The sequence below is a fragment of the Trematomus bernacchii genome, unplaced genomic scaffold (assembly GCF_902827165.1).
Source record: "Trematomus bernacchii unplaced genomic scaffold, fTreBer1.1, whole genome shotgun sequence".
Lineage (NCBI taxonomy): Eukaryota > Metazoa > Chordata > Actinopteri > Perciformes > Nototheniidae > Trematomus > Trematomus bernacchii.
The window spans coordinates 6,534,054-6,554,529 of NW_022987547.1; the positions used below are offsets into that span (position 1 = coordinate 6,534,054).

A 20,476-nucleotide genomic window follows, 5' to 3' on the forward strand; every position below is an offset into this window, starting at 1 on the left:
AAAGGTCACATTTGTACACAGAAAAAAAACAGCAAACCCCTTTAAGTGCCTTTGATTTTTATTTGATACATGCATACAAACAACACTTACAGTAGTGTATATTTGATGCAGTAACCTCTACATGGGAGGTTACAGAAATAAAACAGCGCTTGGTATTCTCAATCTAAACATTAAATTACTAGTAATGTCAACAGCAGGATGATACAATCATTTACCAGAAGTGAGAGAGATCTTTACCAAGAACATGGAAGAGAGAAAGATAATACATCAATACTTATTGGTAATTGAATTACTAATGAGTCATTTCAGTTCGAAAATACATCAGATTCATTTTTGTCTTAAGCAATGATTTAGTAAAATGGACTTACATTTCTTCTTAGAAGTTTTCTAAAGTTACTCTAAAGTCAAGGCATGAGAGCGCAGATCTTACTTCAAAAGACAAAGGCACAAACAGAACACTACAGTCTGAATCAAAGTCATAACAATAAAGACAATCCTTGAACAGAGTGCACATAAATCTGCTAATTAAAGCACTGTAACATACAGAATAGGACACAATAATTGCTTATATCTCTTAAGACAATATTTGACACAATAACTATATTTTACATTCACACAAAATCCATACCTTACATGATGTTCACATAAAGAGGTAATGTGATGTCATATTAGAAGTTCATACATAAACAGCTACTGTATTTGAGATAAAATATCTGTTTTATTGCCAGAATGATACTCGCTGTTTCGTACGTTTCCTCTCATGATATAGCTTTAAGATAAAAAGAGCAAGAAAAAATATATAGCAATTTGTAAAACGTATTGAATTCGACAAAAATTTGATAAAACATTTTGAAAAATGAATATTACCAAATAAGAAATGTTAATGTTAGTGTGTGACACACAATTACTTGCATCTGAATGTCCAGTCAACCTGGAAATTATATCAGAAACCTGAAATATATTTTTTCGTATTGTTTGTTTTATAAAAAACATTATGCTTACATTCAATAAAATCACATAGATTTAATGTATCACTTTTCCAAGTAAGAAAATATAACCATGTTATACTTTAAACATGTTGTTTTGGTGGTCCATGTAAAAACCAGAAAACAACATTTTTTATGATATGTTAAATTATTTTTCACAGCATACTCCAAAGTATTTAGTATTTTTGATATGGTCTGCACGTCCACATAAATCGACATTTACAGGAAAATGTCAAATACTGAGATTTTTGCAATGATTACTATACAAATTGCATAATTATTTCAATACATACACCAGGGTTCAACATTTGATCTCAAACACATTGAACACAGAATATACTTTTAATGTACATGCAAGTGTTGTGAACGGATTATCCTTTATCGTCATGTGTCATTCTGTCTAAACATTTGACTTGTAATGGTTAACGCTATTTACAGCTGCTAGCTCAGATAATCACTTGTCTTTCCTGTGACTCATTATGTCTCTTTTTGGATGCTATTGCACAGATTTGAAATATGCAGCTTTGTGCATGTATCACTGGCAGATTTTGAGGATGAAACACTTCAGTTTGATTCTTAAATCTACTACATTACATTTTTTGTGAAACAGCTGTTTCATTTTCATCTCAATTCTCAGCCAATACATCTCACTGAGCTCAGCTCTCAGCTTCAAATCAAACCAGTAAATGTTTTAGTCTGCTGTGATTTATTTAGAAAGGGCTTTTGGGCTCAGCTGAATGGAGGGTTACCGGCTGTGTCCACATGTCTTTCAAACCCTCTCTTTTCCAGATAACAGTGCTGTTCACCAGTTATTCCAAATGTAGGGCTTCTCAATGTCACAATAGAAACTTTGGAGGAACATACTATTTTCCTGACTTGAATATCATGGGCCAATACTGCCAATACTAACATGCTGATGTTATAGTAGCACTAAGCACAAAGTACAGCTGAGCTTGATTTGAACATTACCATATGAGATGTCAGTGAATCACCACAATTCATCCTGAGACACACTCAGAGCATCATCACAGTCATGGGGGTGCATCCTTTGGGAACCATAGATGTCTCTACTACATCTTTTGATAAATCATCCTGTAGATGTTGAGATTTTTCAAAAGAAAACTTCGATCTGCTGGTGGTTTTACGGAGAAAATCAGGGGATTACTTAAGTCAGTTGCATTGTTTCCCTGGGAGCAATGAGTGTCTGTTCAGAATGACATCCATACAGTTTAGACCAAAGTGATGAACTATCGACTGCCATCCCAAGAGCCATGAAGCTAGCATGGTTAAACAGTTGTAGAAATAATTGTAATATTTTTACACATTTGTGTTTTGAATTAATGTGGCTTCTCCTTTGTTAAGATTTAGGTCACAGATGGTTCGTAACGATGTGTTACTCTTGACATGAGTTGGACCTCTGGACTGGAAATACTGGCACTAATACAGAGACTTAAAAGAAAAACAATTACGCTGAGAGTGAATTAAAGCTACTTAATATGCAGCGCATCAACACGTGCGTATTGCTTTATTACTATCCTCAGTAATTTTCATTATTGGGTGCATTCCAAACGGCAGACTTCTCATCAACAACATTAATTGTTTGATAAACACAGACACAGCACATCTATTACTAAGCACATACTTCTAAAGTCTGCTTTCCAATATAATGTCTTCAGAAATCTGATTCACAACCTACTGTTTTAGGATACTAATCAGCCCTTGAAATGCCTTTCTTTTTTTTAACCAGGTTATGCTACAATTTGTGGCAATATAAAACCACTGAATGACATCATTGCACCTATTACAGAGAGAAGCTGTGTGTTGAAAACATTCAACAAAACCATACAAGTGTTTTGATTTAATGTTTGATTTCTCATTGTCCGTTCTTAAGTATCTCTGTATCCAGCTGGAGTCGTATTTACTTCATTCCTCTGCGGAGCATTTGATTTGCTGCAATGAGCATGACGCTGATGATGAATGCAATGGCGAAGGCACAAATCAGGCTTTTACGCACACATGTGTGTTTTTCCTGTTGTGTTGGGCTTGCTGGGGAAAGATTTAAAAGTCAAAACATTAGCTTGTCTGAGAGTCTCAACAGAATACAACAAATGTAGGTAATAAAATGTGCAACTTACTGTCTATGTCCACGTGGGACTCTGGGCTGTTCAGGTGGCTCTCCTCTGTCATGATGATGTTCTCAATGTCTTTCATGGTGAGGTGGTCGCGGAAAGTATCGTAAAGCAGCCTCTTCAGCTCATCCACCGTCAGTTTCTGCATGTCACACTGGGGACACATAAAACACCAAGAAAGGTCTAATTAGCAGCGGAAGAGCTTCTGTCTCAGAACACCTCAGTGACGCAAATCAGCTGTGGGACATCAATTAATAGTGGCATATAAGGTAGCGCATGGTGAACTGATTCATTGGATTATGCAACTAAACGCAAGGATATGAAGACACTGCAAGTGTAGTAATGTCATTAGATCAATACAGTATGTCAAGGCTGTGTGGAAATGTGCTTTTGAGTGAGTCAGAGGAGCATAATTCGTAATGTAAGAATAATGTTGTTTAAATGATTAGATTTTACATCAGTAACTTCTGTATTGTAATTAGAATTGCAACAGATGGCTTTGTATCAGAAAAACCAGAAGGGAACTAACTCAAACGAGGACGGAGAACAGACAAATGTACACTTATAAAGCACTGATAATGATGACAATGTTTACCTTCCAAAACACTGAATCAAAGTCTGCTCCGTGGAACTTATCCGGCATGCCAGCAGCAGAGAGTTTAGGACCAAGCAATGTGACAAATTCATCAAAGCCAACTTGACCGTCACCTAAAGGAAATACAAAGATGTCACTGTATAGTATATGTGTTGGGTTATATGCAACTGGCTTTCGATGAGAGAAAGAGAGATACACATACCATCTATATCGAGTCTTTGGATGATAATCTCCAGCTCCACCTCATTGGGCATGTAGCCCAGCGAGCGCATGGCCATCCCCAACTCCTGCTTTGAGATGAAACCATTCCCATCTCGGTCGAATACTTTGAACGCCTCACGGATCTCTGTTGGGAGAAAAAGGGCAGAAATAATGTTACGTTATGTTGAGAGGAAGGAGACATTGCTTACGATTTCACTATGTGAGCAACAGTGGGTTGACTCAGCTAAACATGTTGATTTGAATTATGGGTTCACGTTTGTTTTAAGAATTTAGAGAGTCTTAAAGCTGTTTATAATTATGTTTATGATGAATTGGAAATGGGGGACCCTGATGTAAACAAGACGAAAGTCTTTCTCTGGTCTGCATCCCCTTAACAATTGTATGTTTTGAGCTGTACTGTACTGTACCCAATATACAAGCTGTTAATACACTTTTCAATCAATCAATCAATGTATGGAATAAAGAATTCAAGGCAATTTAACTCAGAGTCACAGCTCATAAAGAATAATCCCTCTTAATTTGATATGTGTATGCTTTCGGAAAAGGGAGCAGTACTAATAAAATGTCTTGTTACAAAAAGTATAGTAAGAGGCATGAAAAAGATAAGAAACAATATTTTATGAATTCCTATTTAAATGCTAAGAGCAGCAGTGATGTGAGCAAGCTTACACGTTTTATCTGTGAATCAAAATGTACTATAGTTAATCCCCTGTGTTTTAGACCTCAATTGTTTGTTTTTTACTATTTAAAACAAATCAATTATATGTTCCTTTGTGGTTTATTTAGAACATGTCCTTATAAGCACTCCTGCTGCCTGAAGTGCACGCCCCAGCACCAAATCCAAAATTGAAACTAGAAAATAATCCTTAAAAATGCATCTACTACTGTTTAAGTAACCGTTGCCACTTTTATTGATACTGGGTTTTAGTAGGGACAAATGGACTTGGAACTGAGCGTTATAAGCACTACACATTGAACAAATGTCTATAATAATTATTGTACACAGCTATACGGACATTTTAAAGTGTTTATCAGGGTTGTTGTTAGCAATTACAGCTTCAACTAGATGGCTTCAGAATGACGGACAGACAGAGAGAGCATTTGTTTGTTTCATGAATATAGAGACACAGTGACTGTCATTTCATGTTTCAGCGCCACGGAGAGAGAGAGAGTAGTTCAATATTTCAGCACCGTGGATAGAAATCCATTTCCTGTTCGAAAGAGACTGGCGGCATATTTAGCTGCACAGCTTCACAATGTGACTGTGTTTCACAAACTGAGGGACATATTAATAAAACATCACTTAATGTGACAAGAAATTATCTTGACATAGATTTGTTTAATTATTTACACACTATTCATATAGATATATAAATATATAAGTACACAGTGCCAAGTGCAGCTCAGCAACAGTGGAGTAGCCTTTTCATGCAATAAAATAGATAAATAAGATGACTAAAGTATCCAACCATTATAATATTCTGTTACCTGGCCTGTTATATAATCAAATGCTGTTTTTTGTATTGATACAATGTTGTGCAAATCCCTTGTTTGATATGTTAACACCTTCAGGCACCTTCACAGCCACATTACCATAACCACAGACAGAAGGCAGTGAGCAGGTTCATGTGTTTATAATGAAATAAATAATCCATAAACATTGCCATTTGGCACCTTTCCTCACCCTGCATCACAGTATTCTGTTTGAAGTGGTAAAAAGAGCGGTCTCACATCAAAGGCAGAGCACCTCTGCAGCTCTTTTTGATGTAGATCCTCGAATATACAAGAACCTTCAATGCTTGCTCAGTAGTCACGTGTTATTATTAGATGAAACAAGACAAGCAATTAGGAGAACTGTACGAGTAGGATATTCAATGTATACCAACATATACATGATACAACATATGCACAATGCTAGCCTGATATACTAGAAGCAGGAAAGGTTGAGAAGAACAAATACCTGAATGTTGTATCAACATTATCGACAGTCCTGCCTCTTGGCGCTGTAGCATAGCTCAGTCATTTTATGCCAACGCCAACACAAGCTAAAACATCTCTTTATTTAGTCGACATTCATTTGGATATTACTCCTGCACCAATAGCTTCATAGGATCTTAATTCGAACTTTATATGTCTTAAGATTTAGAAGGGATTGTCCTTTAATCACAAGGTTGGCAGTTCGATCCCCCATCCTTCGTGTTTTTGAGAGAGACAATGAAGTGGCTCCTGATTGGCAGGCATTGCCTCCCATGGCTCCATTGGTGTATGCATGTGTGTGTCAATGTGTTAATGACAGTAAAGTGATTTGTCTGGGAAGGTAGAAAGGTGGTATGTACTGTAAATGCACTCTGTTTGCTATTTTCCATTTTTATCACGGAAAGAAAGGTAATTTGCAAGCAAGTATGTGATAGCACCACCTGTCATTTGCATTCAAACCCACAAGTAGACAGGCAATGACCATCCATCTTGTTCACATGAATGACAGAGATTAGTTTACTAGTCATAGTCCACAGTGGCAGACTCTAGCCCTGTGGGAACATAGAAGAAAGTGTTGCAAGAGGCCATTCAGGTCCTACTTAACAAGTGACACTGTGTGTACCCACCGTGACATACCAGACAGAGCCTATTCTTCTAAATTACAGCCAGGAGTGCTGCTTAACTTTTGTTATCTTCCTTCAGCATCACCCTAGATTCAATGTCACGACCCCTGGTGCCGGTAACCAATAATAACAATGTGCCAGCTGAGCATTGGCTGTTGTTTTCACAGCCTTAGGTGTAAATATAAATATAAAAGACATGGATGCAACCACCTGGGAACCAACTTTCTCTTTTCTGAAAAAGTACACTTCATTATAATCCCATATTTATTCATCTTCTGTTTTTTAAAGATATAATTACAATAATTGACCCTCCTGAAAGTACATGAACAAAGATGTTCTCTCTATATCACCAACCCTTCCCTATCACAATTGCTTTTTTACATAATTTACCCCAAAACTTAGTTCTGCTAACACTTGGTATTCATAGAGATGGACTTGTTTGTTTCAAGAAGTTACAGAGGTAAATGTTGACATCTTTATTTCCTATGGGCCCATATTAAAGGTCATTTAAAATGCAATGCAGGAGGCTGACATGCCATTTGAACACCATATGGTGCGTTAAAGTACACAGCCTTCAAAATATGTCTCTGTTACAGTCTCAACAAAAACAGATCCCTTCAACCCTTTATATAAATAGTAAAAGCTTTGCAAAGGTATTCATATTTTAATTATTTGGCACTATCATGTCAAATTGTGCATGTCATAGTAAGTAAATCCTCTTAACCTGGACAAATGTACATAAACAACACAACAGCTGGTAACAGACTTCTACTTGTTCTACTGTAAGACCTTGAATCTAAGTAACCTTGCTGCATTAAAGGTGCAACAGCTCGGTTATCTGAAGTCAGGGCCAGGCCGTGAAAATCCTTGTACAGCATGTAATTAGGATTCTTTTATTTTTTTTGATTTCCCTGCAGCATCAGGTAATCAAGGCATACATGACTACATTCCTAAGGGTTCATTCTGCTGATAGAGGATGAACAGTTTCAGAGCATTTACCGAAATACCAAAACATATTGTTCAAGTCACCAAGAATATATTTACTGTAACATATTGATTTGAAGTACCTCTTTTATGACCAATGTGTCACAATATTGAAGAGCGGCTGTTGCCTTTGAGATAATGGCATTGACTGTAACACTGAGTCAGTGTTCAGAGTCAAGTCAAGGGTAAAGAACATGCTCTGGGTGTAACCACAATGAAACATGTGCTCTAATAGGCTGAACCAATAGGAAACAATTCATTTGGTATATGTGTTAGAAGGTTGTTGGACATGGATATCAAAATGAACAATTACAGTCACACAAAGATAACAAATATGACAAGAAAGACAACTTGCTCCTTTCTGGTTATATTTGTGTTGCTTATACATTTGCAAAACCGAAGCTAGCTTTAAGCCGAAGTCCTGTCTTGTTTCAAATCTGATGGAGGCTGCACTTCCTGTTGTTTGTGGACGGTCCAAAGAAATGTGCATTGAATCGTGAGTGTGTTTCTCGCCTTGTCTGGATCAAGTAGTATCTCCTTGACGTTTTTGATAATGTGCATTCCTTAAACCCCCAGTGACAGGTGCTTTGTCATCTTGAATAGGATTCTGGCGGACCACAGAAGAAATGTTTTGTTTTAGTTTGTTGGAAAATAATATATTTGACGCCCTTCAGTGAATTTTGAATTCGAAATATTGGAGGATTGTATCCCTTGAGGCCAAAGTGGGGGAAAGCGAATTACAAATATATTACAGAAAATCACCTATTAAGTTAACTAAATCAAAAGTGATAATGACATGTGGCAATCCAAGAATGACATATTGATTTCCTGGCAGGTTAGACCAACAGATGCCAACAGATTATTGGAGAGCAAACAGGCATGTTGATAATTATTAGTTCTGCAATGTAGAGCAGTTTGTTTTAGCTTGTTTGACCTACTGATTATCAACCACGTCTCTCTCTCATCATCCGGTGTCCTCCTCATCTTTCTCAGCTCACAGTTTACTTTCTGGCCCAATCCCAATTCCCCTGTAAGGACCCTCTGTGACTTGTATTTTAAGGAGCTAGTACAGTACACAGTTTGTGATGAGCTTCAATCCATGTGTCCCAAACATCAAAGAGCCCCTTTTTCCATCCCTGAGATCTAAACCCAGAACTTGAAAGTCTGCTGACCTTCCAAGTGAGCTAAAACAGAACATGAGACAGTCAGATCATGCTGACCTTTCTGACTGACCAACAGATGCTGGTTGTTGTCGTCCATAAAAGCCATCCAAGAAAAGAGCTGATGCCAAAAAGCTGAACGCTGGCAGTGTTTGTGTCACTAGCAGGGACAAAAAAAGCTATTGAAGCCCACTCACCTAATAATTGGGGAAATCCCAAACAATAGCTTTGAGCCAGAACAAGACTGTGGAGACCAGCATTACATTTGGAGGAAAGATACCTCTGTTGTGCATCAGCTTGATACCCCGAGCCTGCAAATTCAATTTAAAAAGAAGCTCAACAGGTGTTAATGACTCATGAGAAAAAAGACTTTTCTGCCAAATAGTGATTAAATAGTGATTAAAAGAAAACACAGGGGATGCAAAGCATACAGTAAATGCCTTTTAATGAATTAACTGTTAGTGTACTTTGAATCTCTTAAATATCATATTCATCGAGTAATACAATTGGTATTTATTTTTGGTACAATAGCACTCTTTGATTCCAACTTGTCCTTTTCAACAGTTATTTTGCTTGCAGGAATTTTTTTCAAAACTGCAGGGTAAATATTACGTTTGTGTCAAAGTTCATATTTATAATCAGTATTAGTGTCACTTTTTTCCTGTGCTTTCTAAAAATATAGATGTGTTGAGGCTGTCAAAGTTTACTTCTCTCCTTACCTGATGCTCCCCAGTACTTTACTACCTCCACCCCACCTGCCATCCACTCCCACCTCATAAACAGCTGGATTTCATCTCCAAACAAGCCAGTATTTAAGCCTCTCATGCTCACACACTAACTGCCAGATTGTTCTTTGCTGTTCATGCAAGACTCTCAAACATTTGAATCCGGACTGACTTCCAGTTTCTGACGCTGCTTGCCTCTGACCTGCCTTACTCGTCTGATTCCTGGTAAACCCACCAGCCTTCTGTCCCCCACCTTGAGATCTGCTTCTGAATCCTTGGTGAGACTACCTACTTGTTTACCAATCTTCTCCATGGCGCAACCAACTTTCTGTCAGTTCCCTGCTTTGTCTGCTTGAACTTTATAGATCCGTGCTCATTACCTGCCCTGCGAGGCTTTAAGTTACACATCATTACGGACTGTTCCATGTTTTCACGTGTGCTGCATTTGGGATCAAACACTGTTACAAAGGCTCTGTCTGTTTACTTTCTCACGTCCTAACTGAGACACCTGAGGCCTGTACTACGAAGCCGGATTTTCCTAACCTGGATATGTTTGAGTTAGCCGGTTGGCCCAATCCAAAACATACGCGCTCTCGCTAAACTGTACTACGACGCTGGTTATCAAGTGGATCGCTCAAGCCAGCCGTGTCCTATCTAGTTAGGTGCGCGTTCACATGAAAGGGGTGGTATTTGGAGCATTCGACCAATCTCAAACATGGACAAGCGTACTGACAGCGCAGCGTCATACTTCCTGAATGAAAAGTGAACTTTAATATTAGTCAAATATGAAGAAGTTAAACTTTAAACATCCATGACTTAAACACTTTATCCAGGATAAAAGCCACATAGCTGCACCTGCAAGGTGAATACAGCTGGTAAAAGAAAAAGCGTTTGAATGCGTACATTAACAGGTTTATGATATCACTGCCCCGTCTAAGACACGAGTGGATCTGACTTTAATTAGGAGAATTTGACTCGAGTGTTTTGTCAACTTAATGTGTTGCTTAAAATAATACTTCAGCATACAGTATGTGACACTGTGAGTGTTGCACGGCCAGATACGGCTCAAGAAGCTGACTCAAATAAGGAAATATATGATACATTATGATGTGATATGATATGAATGATAATGAGACACATCGACGTCTGCACTCACAGTGCCGCGGACTGTACTTAATGTTACTCTGATCCGGTTACTTATGTTGTGGCAGATATTTAAGTAAGCTTTCTTAACGCTAATGTTATAATAGTCAGATTGCTCTGAAGATGGGAGGGGATATTCTATTAATTTTTACGTTCACGCAGTCAGGTGATTTTTGCCGGCCGTCTTTCCTGCAACGGCAGTTTTTCTGTATTTCCTCTATCCTGTAATATGACTTGATAGCTTTAAACTCCGCACACTGAGCTCTGATTGGTCAGCAGGCGGTGCTTTCACTGAGTTGATCTCTTAGCCTGCAACCTAACCTCCTCCCGAGGAGGTTAGCCGCTCAGCATAAGTTACCATGGAGATCTAGCCCGCTAAAAAGAGAACCAGCGTCGTAGGACCGGAAAGCCCGAGTTTTCCCTGAAGTTAGCCGGCTAAGCGAAAATCCGGCTTCGTAGTACAGGCCTCTGCAGTCTCTCTGTGAATGTGCTTTGAATGCTTGGAAGGACAGAAAGTACAATCTTAAATTAAGTAATTAAACCGTGTCACTTGCTGTTATCGACCTTTCCCACTTAAAAGTACAAATGGAGGGGCTTTGTGTGGTCCCTACATTCCTATCAAAGGGCCACTTATTGAGATAGTTACAGAAAATGGATTAGAGGATTAAAATAGTCACTGGGAGATGAATCAGACTCTTTTAATTAAATAAGAGCTCTTCCCAGGTGGTAACATCAATAACAGTATAACGCCACCCATGACATCCTCCTCTCTGATATTGAATGTGGAAAACATGAATCATATTAACCAGGGGCTTCAAACTTAAGTATGCTCTACAACTGAGATATTAAGAGACTCTCAGCAACAAAAGTATAATACAGATTTAGAAAGAATAATATGGGCTGTAAAAAATACCATTAAATTGTAAGGAGGAACACTTAAAGTTGATGTTTCTGACTGACTATAAGCCTCAAAATACATAAGCAAAATTCTGACATCCATAAGAGTCAATTAGGGATACATTCAAGACTATGGATGTACTAGTGTGAATGCTTGAGAAGTAACACTGAAAGCCTCCTTCATATACACCTTTATGAATCATCACAAGAACAAGGCTTTCGCAAAATTGCAAATAGGTGTGACGTTAGATACTCTTACTTCATTCAATTTCAATTGTCAACTGAATTAGTCTGAAATACATTATAATGAATCATGATGCCACAAGGCCATACTTTATTGAGAATACCAACACATAAATAATACAAATATGAATCCTCATCATCACCACAGGTCCCACACATTTCTACCTCACCTTACTTTGCTACTACAGATTTACTGCATTTTAAATGTTCACATTTACATTCAGCACTCACAGTCACTGGAGATGACAAGAAGGCGTCCTGCATGAGCCCTGCAGCTAAAACAAATCCTGCTGTCAAAAAAGTATTTAATACTTCTACACCCTACCTGTCTGTGCAGGCAGAGATACAATTATACCTCGACCTGCGGATGTTTTGCACGACTAAATCGAATTATCTATTGCTCTTTCAGACAGTACAGAGTTGACCTCAACTCTTTTTCAATTTCCTGTATTCGCTGCTGCCTCTTGAATCTTTGTCGGTGACTTGAACCTCAGCTCATCTCGCCTCTAAGTTTTATTGAAAGATAGTCGTTGGAAAGATTTTAGATTGTCCCCCAAGTTAATCAGTTGAGAGCTGCTTTGAGTCCTAACTCAGCAGCATGATGTTAATTGAACATCGTTGTTGTCATCAGACAGAAAAGGTGAGAGTAAGGACATCTCGTCTCATAATTAACATCTTGTACGATTGTTAGATGATGTTGTTGTGAAGATGACAACAGTAATGAGCAGACATTTGTCATTCACCACTGAGGAAGCAAACAATTAAACCTTAGAAATTATGACACAAGTGCCGTGTCTGTAGTTGCAACCTTGTTGTTGCTGGTTTGCTGTAAAATTATAAAAAGAACACGTAGTAAGAAAAGGCATCTGCAGTCACTGTATATCCGGTCTGGCAAACATCCCTCTGTATGTGTATGGTATTTACAGTAGGACACACATAGTTTGCATTATACTTGTGTGTTGCCAACACTCCATTTGTAATCACAAAGGAGACCGCTTCGCATACAAAGTGGATCCGGTTTACTCTCCGCTACAATGCCTGACGTCTGGGGGGTTCTCCTGCCGGCTGTGATCTATAAATACTGTTCACTTCCTCTGTCACTGATGCACTGAGGAGCGATAAAAGCTCAAAGAGACCTCCAAGAGTGTCACTGCCGGAAAGTCACGATTGTTGAGCCATAAAACGAAAGTCTTATCAGGTTCAACACATGTGCACTTTAAGTGTCTGCAAGGTTACTGTGAGTTATGGCCTATATGTTTTAGTCATTGTAAAATTGACAAGGTTAGATCGAATTTTTAAATAAGACATTTGATATAATTCATGTTATAAAATGGTCTTATGTACAATGTATATTATTATTGTACCATAGTACATTTCTACAACTCCATCCATTACATTTTATATACTTTATGTGCTTTTCATGCATGTATTATTACATCACAAAGTCTTCCTGTCTGCTTTTACTCTTAACCGAAAATCATGCAAATGAACTTATATAGATTTGGAATACTATGTAATAGCATAAATGAAATTATCATTGGTAATCTAACATACAAAGTGAGTGAATGTAAATAAAGGCATATAGGCAGAACATAGAGTTTAGCACATTCACTGGAGTGGACAGCAGCTGCCCATCAAACGGAAATGTACAAAAAAAGACTTTATCAGATATATTTTCAATTATCCCAGCCGTTCAAGCATAAATGGCTACACTTGGCTTTGGGCCTTGTTGTTTTTAATATTGCTCATTAAATGGGGACACACTTGGCACAGCATAATGTCCTCATAGACATTTAAAAAAACGTGCTCAGTGAGTGTAACGGTCAGGGTAAATACACACACAAATATTAAATGGATGTATTGAACATGAATATTATAGAGATTACTGTTATGTCAAAGGCATAAATAAGTATCGTTAAGGGAGAAAAAGGGATTTTCCTTTTTACTGAGTTATCAAATGGTATAAAAACTGTGAATACACCAGAAAAGAGGCTGGATGTGAGATTTAAAGATCACCTATTATGCAAAATCCACTTTTTCCACATCTTTTATACATACACATGTGTCCCCTCTGTGTAAAGAGATTCTGAAAGTTTCAGGAAAAAAGATTGGCTCACTTTTTCTCCTGATCCATCATTTATAAGAACCTGTCTGAAAATGAGCTGATCAGATTTTGTCATAATGTTTTTTTGGGTTGTGTAACCATTAGCCAATAACCAACCAAGGTAACCCCCCCACCCCCCACCTTATCACCTGAATCTCCTCATAGATACAGTTATTTAGCCGGCCCGGCTAAAATAACTGGATGGCCTACCTGTGGCAGATTTCAAATTCTAGCGCACTTGAGCTGGTTTCTCCAAAATTACCTACCCCACCTTTAATAATAACGTGTGCATAGACATTTTTCAGGGGTGGACTGGCCATCTGTATAATTTCCTCGCAGCGAGGCTTCCCCCGTTGACAATCCACTGCAGTGTTTCTCAAACTTTTTCATACCAAGGACCACTTAACCAATAATAAAAAACGTTTATGCAGCCCGAACAACAGCCTCTGATCATCAACAGACTTCATGCAATGCTTCATTGGATGCATATATTAGATAATAATCTCTATCTCACTCTTAAAACATCTAAATCTACTTTCAGCATGGATAAATGTTCATAAAATACGGGGTCGCCAGTCTCTGGCACTGTTATTTTGGGGGTCGCGGGCTGAAAAGTTTGGGAACCCCTGTCCTAGAGCACCATTGTACCCAAATATCTCTCAGAGGCGCGTGGGGAGTGGCTCCTTATTTTCATCTAAAGTAACAGCCAGAGAATCAGCACTTTGGAAACAGGGCTGAAACAGAGGGGATTATGGGATGCTACAATGGGTGATCTGCTTGGTATTTGGAGCCAAACACTTCAGAGACATGTTTTGTATATATCTGAGAACTATAATATATTGAGGAAAAACAGTATAATAGGGGACCTTTAAACAGCTCAAATGTGTACGCATATGCACTGTTGGAAGAGGCAGTAGTTTGAATCAATATCAGGGTTTATGATAACTGCATGACACAAGGACAGAGAACAGAGCAGGAAGCCGTGCCACTAACCTGCCCACCCAGACAACCATCTGCTCAAAAAACATTGCCTGGAAACCGCAGCTCCATTAAGAGCTGTGAGTACTTATCCAGCCTCCCTAAAGCTCAGCCAGGATAAATAATAGTCTCTCCGTCCAGCGCAAGTGCCTGTCACCCTGAGAGATTTCTATATATATTGTAGCCGATGTCCAATATGGTTATGGTGAACACAGCAAATATTGCAGAAATGATTGTGATGCACATAAAATGTCAGGTTAAAGATCACAGTTAGATTTACAGATAGTCGCTATGGAGTCTGGAGCATGCTACTGGAATAATTATCCAGGTTTATCGGTTGATTAATAATTATTCCATTTAATTGTGATGACATTTGAATCACGCTGGTTGCAAAATACTTTGTGATAAGACAATACTTATTTAATGTGCCAGTGAATTATTCTCTGTTGTTGATCTATTTTGATATGACAAGTGCTTCCCTTTGTTTTCTATTCTGCAATTCACGGCTTCTTTCACTTTAAATCGTCAGGATTGCTTTTTTAAATCTTACAAAAACATATCTCATAAGTCTTTGATTGAGGGACTGATGTCTTGCAGAAAAAGAGTGTTACGGACACAGCCTTTTTGAGAAACTGCCGCAGATAGAAGTGTCTGATGATGCTGTTAATGGCCTCAAGATGCTTGTGTTTGGTAACAATGCTTTTTTTTAGTAAAAGTGGGATGTGTGTTTGTTTGCTTGAATCTCTCACCTCTACTCTGTTCACCGTTGTTTAAATGTGGCTAATTTAAGTCACCCTTAAATCAACCTGTAATGTATTTCATATTCACTTATACCACTAAAGCTTTGAATCCTTAGATATGCAGCACCTTCAACACCAATGTATTTTGAGCAGCTCATTATATTTCTATAACTTTCGGTATGATTTGTCATTCTTCACAATTACCCCTGATGCTGAAACTGAAAGTATTTAGTCTGTTTAACGACGGCAGTGTGTTTCACGTACTGTCTGTGGTGTGTCTCTTTGCACAGTCACAAGGTCCCTTTGTCCTTGCGTGTTGTTTGTGTCAGTGGGCAGTAAAATGCAAGACCACAAGTCTCTGCAACAAAGTCACCAAGTGTCAGCCCTGTTGATTTAATCACAGACGCCACAGAGATTTGTGCTGAATTTCATAGAAGGTTTTATAGTCTATTCTTAGAAAATGTGTCTCTATAATTATGACTGTGAGATGGATATCAAAAGATGTCAGAGTTTATTTGAACCGACATATTAAGACATGTTGCAGGTAAAATGATTCAGGTAAAAGTAAATATCAAACTGTATTTGAGGGTAAAACCAAAATGATGTTTCAAAACAAAAGTTAGGGAATTGGGACCAGACAATAATAACTTAAATCTTACATTATTGTAGAACTGCAGTCATTTGGATTTAATGTGTGGGAATAATTGATCTTGTCTGGATCTATAAAGTCAAAATGAATACTGTACTCATTTGTGGTGTCATCGCTCAAAGCATATTATGTAGCAGTTCAGCGATGTGTCTGTTTCTAAGCTGTCCACAATTACACTGTATTGCGTATATACATATACATACACCTTGCTAGGAAAAAAGCTATTATCATAAACATGATTAGGGAGAGTAATTACATGCGTTGAGCAATTAGGGAACTTCTGCCCTGCAGTAATTACAGATTTGGGGGATGAAAGAGTATTTATTGGCTGGTTTGCAGACCTCTGAGAGAGGAATGCTCTCTGAGAAACAGTGGACTGCAGTGTTGTTGACAGACAAACAACAGCAGCCTCATGCTGTGTGATAAGGTGGAGCAGTAGTGTAAAGGGAAGTCACTCAGTGTGTGGGAGGTTGCTGATTCAGTCTGTCTGAGGATCTGTAAAAAGAAAGAAGCTCATCTGAAAGTCTCATTCATCGCCCAACAATTACAGAGTGCTCTTCAACACGCTGCACGGTGGAGCTGCTCAATGACAAGAAGCAAGGGCTGTTTACCCTGCTGAGGTGTGAGGCCATGTAAATGCAGCAGTGCATTATGTGCTCAGTGAATCCTCCCTGGGTATAGACATTCACGGTTGAATGGTCTGTCTCCGTGCCTTTCTGAATATTTAATGGCTCTCAATTAGTAAGCTACAGTTTGAAAATATGTCCATTACCTGCATGCAACACACAACAGTCTGTTTGACTTGTTCTCTCAATTCTTGTTCTTCCACAGCCAACCTTTTAATTGAATTAATGTGGTCATGACAGACAGTGGTTTTTTCAATGTCAAATGAGTGTCTTATGGAAGGGCAGCCAGCCACTTGTGGGTCTGTGCAACCTGCTCACAGAAGAAGAGGAAATGGAATCCCCTTTGCATAAAAGACATGGGGATATCAAATCTGATCTGAGTTATCTCTTTATTGTACTCTGCCTGGCTTCGCACCACATCAACGCCAGCTGTGCTTTCTCATTGTGAGGACCATTTGCCAAAACAAAACCTTCGCTTGAACAGCTTTGCACTTCGATTAATGTAGCAAAAACAATCAGAATGTTCTAATTAATATTTTAGATAGCCTAAGAACAGCACTGTGCTATGGGTAGTTGTTTTTTCCTACAATTCAAAACGTCTTACAAGAGATTTAATCTGAGTCAAAATAAATGTATCTCACATCTTAAGAAGATCTATGTGTCATAGATTTCCTGGAAAAGGTGTTGCAATCTGCATTTTTATAGTTATAAGTTTGCCATTCATCACATCCTGTTTCTTCATTCCGCCTCAAATTTCAAGACTTGTCTCCTTGAGTCTGAAGGTCTTTTCTCTTGGATTAAAACAATTGCCTAAAACAAGTGTATCCCTTTGCAATTAAGTCACACAGTTGCCATGGATATAGTAAGGCGATACAGCATTGTATAAAAATATTAAGTTTACTCACAAGTTAATTACAATGTATGGAGACCTTGGCATGTGTTGTATGTCCTTGGAAATCATAACTATTTATGTGCTGTTTATTGTAACTATCGTAGTGTCTTTTGTATTGATGCAAAATAAGGAGAAAAGAGATGAATGTTGTATTTGTTTGTCTTTTTGCCAAATATCAGAAGCAAGAACATGAACCAAAAGAAAGACAAGATAAGGGGTTAAAAAGGTGAACATAGCATGCAGATTGTCTTTGTTTCCCAGATATTGTGGAACATTTAAACTCTAAACCTCGTTAACAATATCTTTACTATTGACCTTTTTTACAAGCAGACCCACAGTTTAGTGTCCATTCAGATTTGTAGATGTGGAAAAGGAGCGCACATCGGCTGGAGCTCTCCAGGGTCCTGTAATGGTTTGCGAGCTGGACGTTGCACTTAGATACAACAGCTCTTAAAACATGACAGTAAAACATGCAACCAAGCAAAGAAAACAAAAAACAGTGCTCACCTTCCACCTCATCCTCAGGCAGGATAACAGGGGTCCGGTAGGAGAGGACATCTGGAATAGTGCAAAGTCCCTTGTACATGAACCTCGTGGTCACAGCACGCACAGGCATTTCTGCGAGGGAAAACCAACTGGGTCGCGATCTTCATATATCCTATCCGGAGTTTAGAGACAGACCCTTTGCTACCGACCTTGATATGCACAAATTCTCAGGAAAACCTCCGCAAAGTTCAACCCCTCGTCGTGTTTTTTTTCTTCTCGATAATACTAAAATCACCTTGCGCGTTTCTCCAAGAATGCAGCTTGTAAATCGCCTTTGGTTTCAATGCATAGCCTGTAGCAGGTTACTGCAAGCAAGATGTGAAGCATGAAAAATACATATAAAACTTTTACTTCACAGCCTGATGACGATTGTATGATATGTAATAAGCATTGGATGCGATCCGATAGATGCACGTGCTACTTTGTCATGTTTCTATCCACATGTAGCTCCTGCAATAAAAACAGAAAGATGATGAATTAAAAAATATCCGCAGTAAATCTACCTTTTCGCTGCTGGTTTCACTGAATCCTACAACGCGTGTTGTTCTTCCAAACTGTCTACTTCCGACACAATCTCCCTCACTTTACTTCCCCGTTTCGGCATCTTCTTTAAGAACCAGTGACTGGATGTTACAAGGTAAAACGACAGCACTGACGAGATGATAGGCTGCTATCCGTTAAACGAGGTGCAAAGAAAAGATTGTAACATTTATTTTTTCCCTGGAAAGCAGCTTCAAGGGAATCCTAGTGACCCCCCCCCCCCTCATCTGATACAGACACGAGGCAGCGATCCTCTCTCTCTGCTGTCTGCTCCAGTCTCATTTGGCAGAAACACACACGCACACACACACACACACGCACACACACACATGCACACGCACACACGCACACGCACACGCACACACACATGCTGCGTGTCTTTCTCACAGCGGAGAAGATTGACCGTTTCCAAACTGTAATGAGATTATCTTCATTTTCTGCACTATTGCAGACTGTATGGTCAATGTTAATACGATTAAAAAGTAAATTTGGGAAGATATAAAAGCCTTCATGTTTACATAAAAGTGACAATTATCGCAACAAGTGAGGCACAAATGGAAGGTGAGGGACCGACGACTCATACTGAAAAATGTAATGATAAGCCTCAGGCGACTTGGTACCAGGGAGCTTATAATCAGCTATAGTTTATAAAAAAAAGAGAGACTTGGTTTTGAGAGACTTGGATAAAGGGAGCCCCCATCAACCAAATCAATTCATAATAATAATAATAATAATAGTAACTTTAATTTATATAGCGCCTTTCATCAACCCAAGGTCGCTTAACAAAGAAACATATAAGGAAAAAAACATAAAACAGGGGGCAGAAATGGAAGTGTCACATTGCAGGGGGGGGGGGGATAGTGAGTAAATGTTGGAAGGCTTGATTAACAGATTAACAATTAACCAGGCTAAATACGTTGTTCAACATTTTTGGAGATACCATTTTTCTTTTTTTGCTGCAGAATAAGATGGAGAGATTGATAGGGGGTGATATCAATCTTTTCATCTCATTCTAAAATTAAGAATATGAGTTTTTCCCAAAATATATAACCATTTAAAGCACTGAATTGGAGCTTATCAGTGTGAGATATCATTAGTGAGAACATTAGCGTAGCAATTTACATTGAACAGACTGCAGAAGAAGAAGAAGCAATTGTCATGCATGCAGGTTGAGCAAATATTAACATATTTCCTACATGAGGATATTTTGTATAGAAATGCTGTGAATGCCAGGGATTTAAAGGGGATCAACCCCCTTATATATTCTAAAAACCAACAATGGATAGAAGAGGAAATCTGAATTTACTCATGAAATATTTTTTTTTCTAGAATAAAGTCAACCCCAATGGGTTACAGGCAGCACACACGTTTGTGTTATTCAAAGCCAAAACGAAGCAGCACACATCCTCTTTTTTGTTGTTGCTCAGAGGCGGTTGCATGACTCACTGAAATGTGATGAATGTTCAGTGTGGGCAAACCCTCGGAAAACACAAACAAACATTACCCGATGAGAATGGCTGCATCTCGCAGGATGATGCAGTGTTAGTATCATTCCACCCTGCTTCACACCAGATAAGTGCGCTGCGTGCCGAGAGAGCATGCATGTGGTTCCACTGGTTGGTTCTTCAAGGGTTTACAGGACTGACAGGTCTATTCCCGTCTGAATGTGAAGGGATTGTCTCTCTCTGCTGCACCTGAGCCTCCTGCTGGCTCTGTA

General features: G+C 38.6%; 1 protein-coding gene across 1 annotated transcript; it reads right to left on the reverse strand.

Moving 5' to 3' along the window:
* Positions 1-57: 57 nt before the first annotated feature.
* cabp7b (calcium binding protein 7b) lies at positions 58-18,971 on the reverse strand. The gene is made up of 5 exons (XM_034123189.1): positions 18,181-18,971; positions 3,913-4,056; positions 3,711-3,823; positions 3,122-3,269; positions 58-3,032 (listed from the first exon to the last, which is right to left on the reverse strand). Exons 1-5 carry the CDS (start codon positions 18,287-18,289, stop codon positions 2,905-2,907), a joined length of 642 nt encoding a protein of 213 aa, XP_033979080.1. The 5' UTR covers positions 18,290-18,971; the 3' UTR covers positions 58-2,904.
* Positions 18,972-20,476: the final 1,505 nt, after the last annotated feature.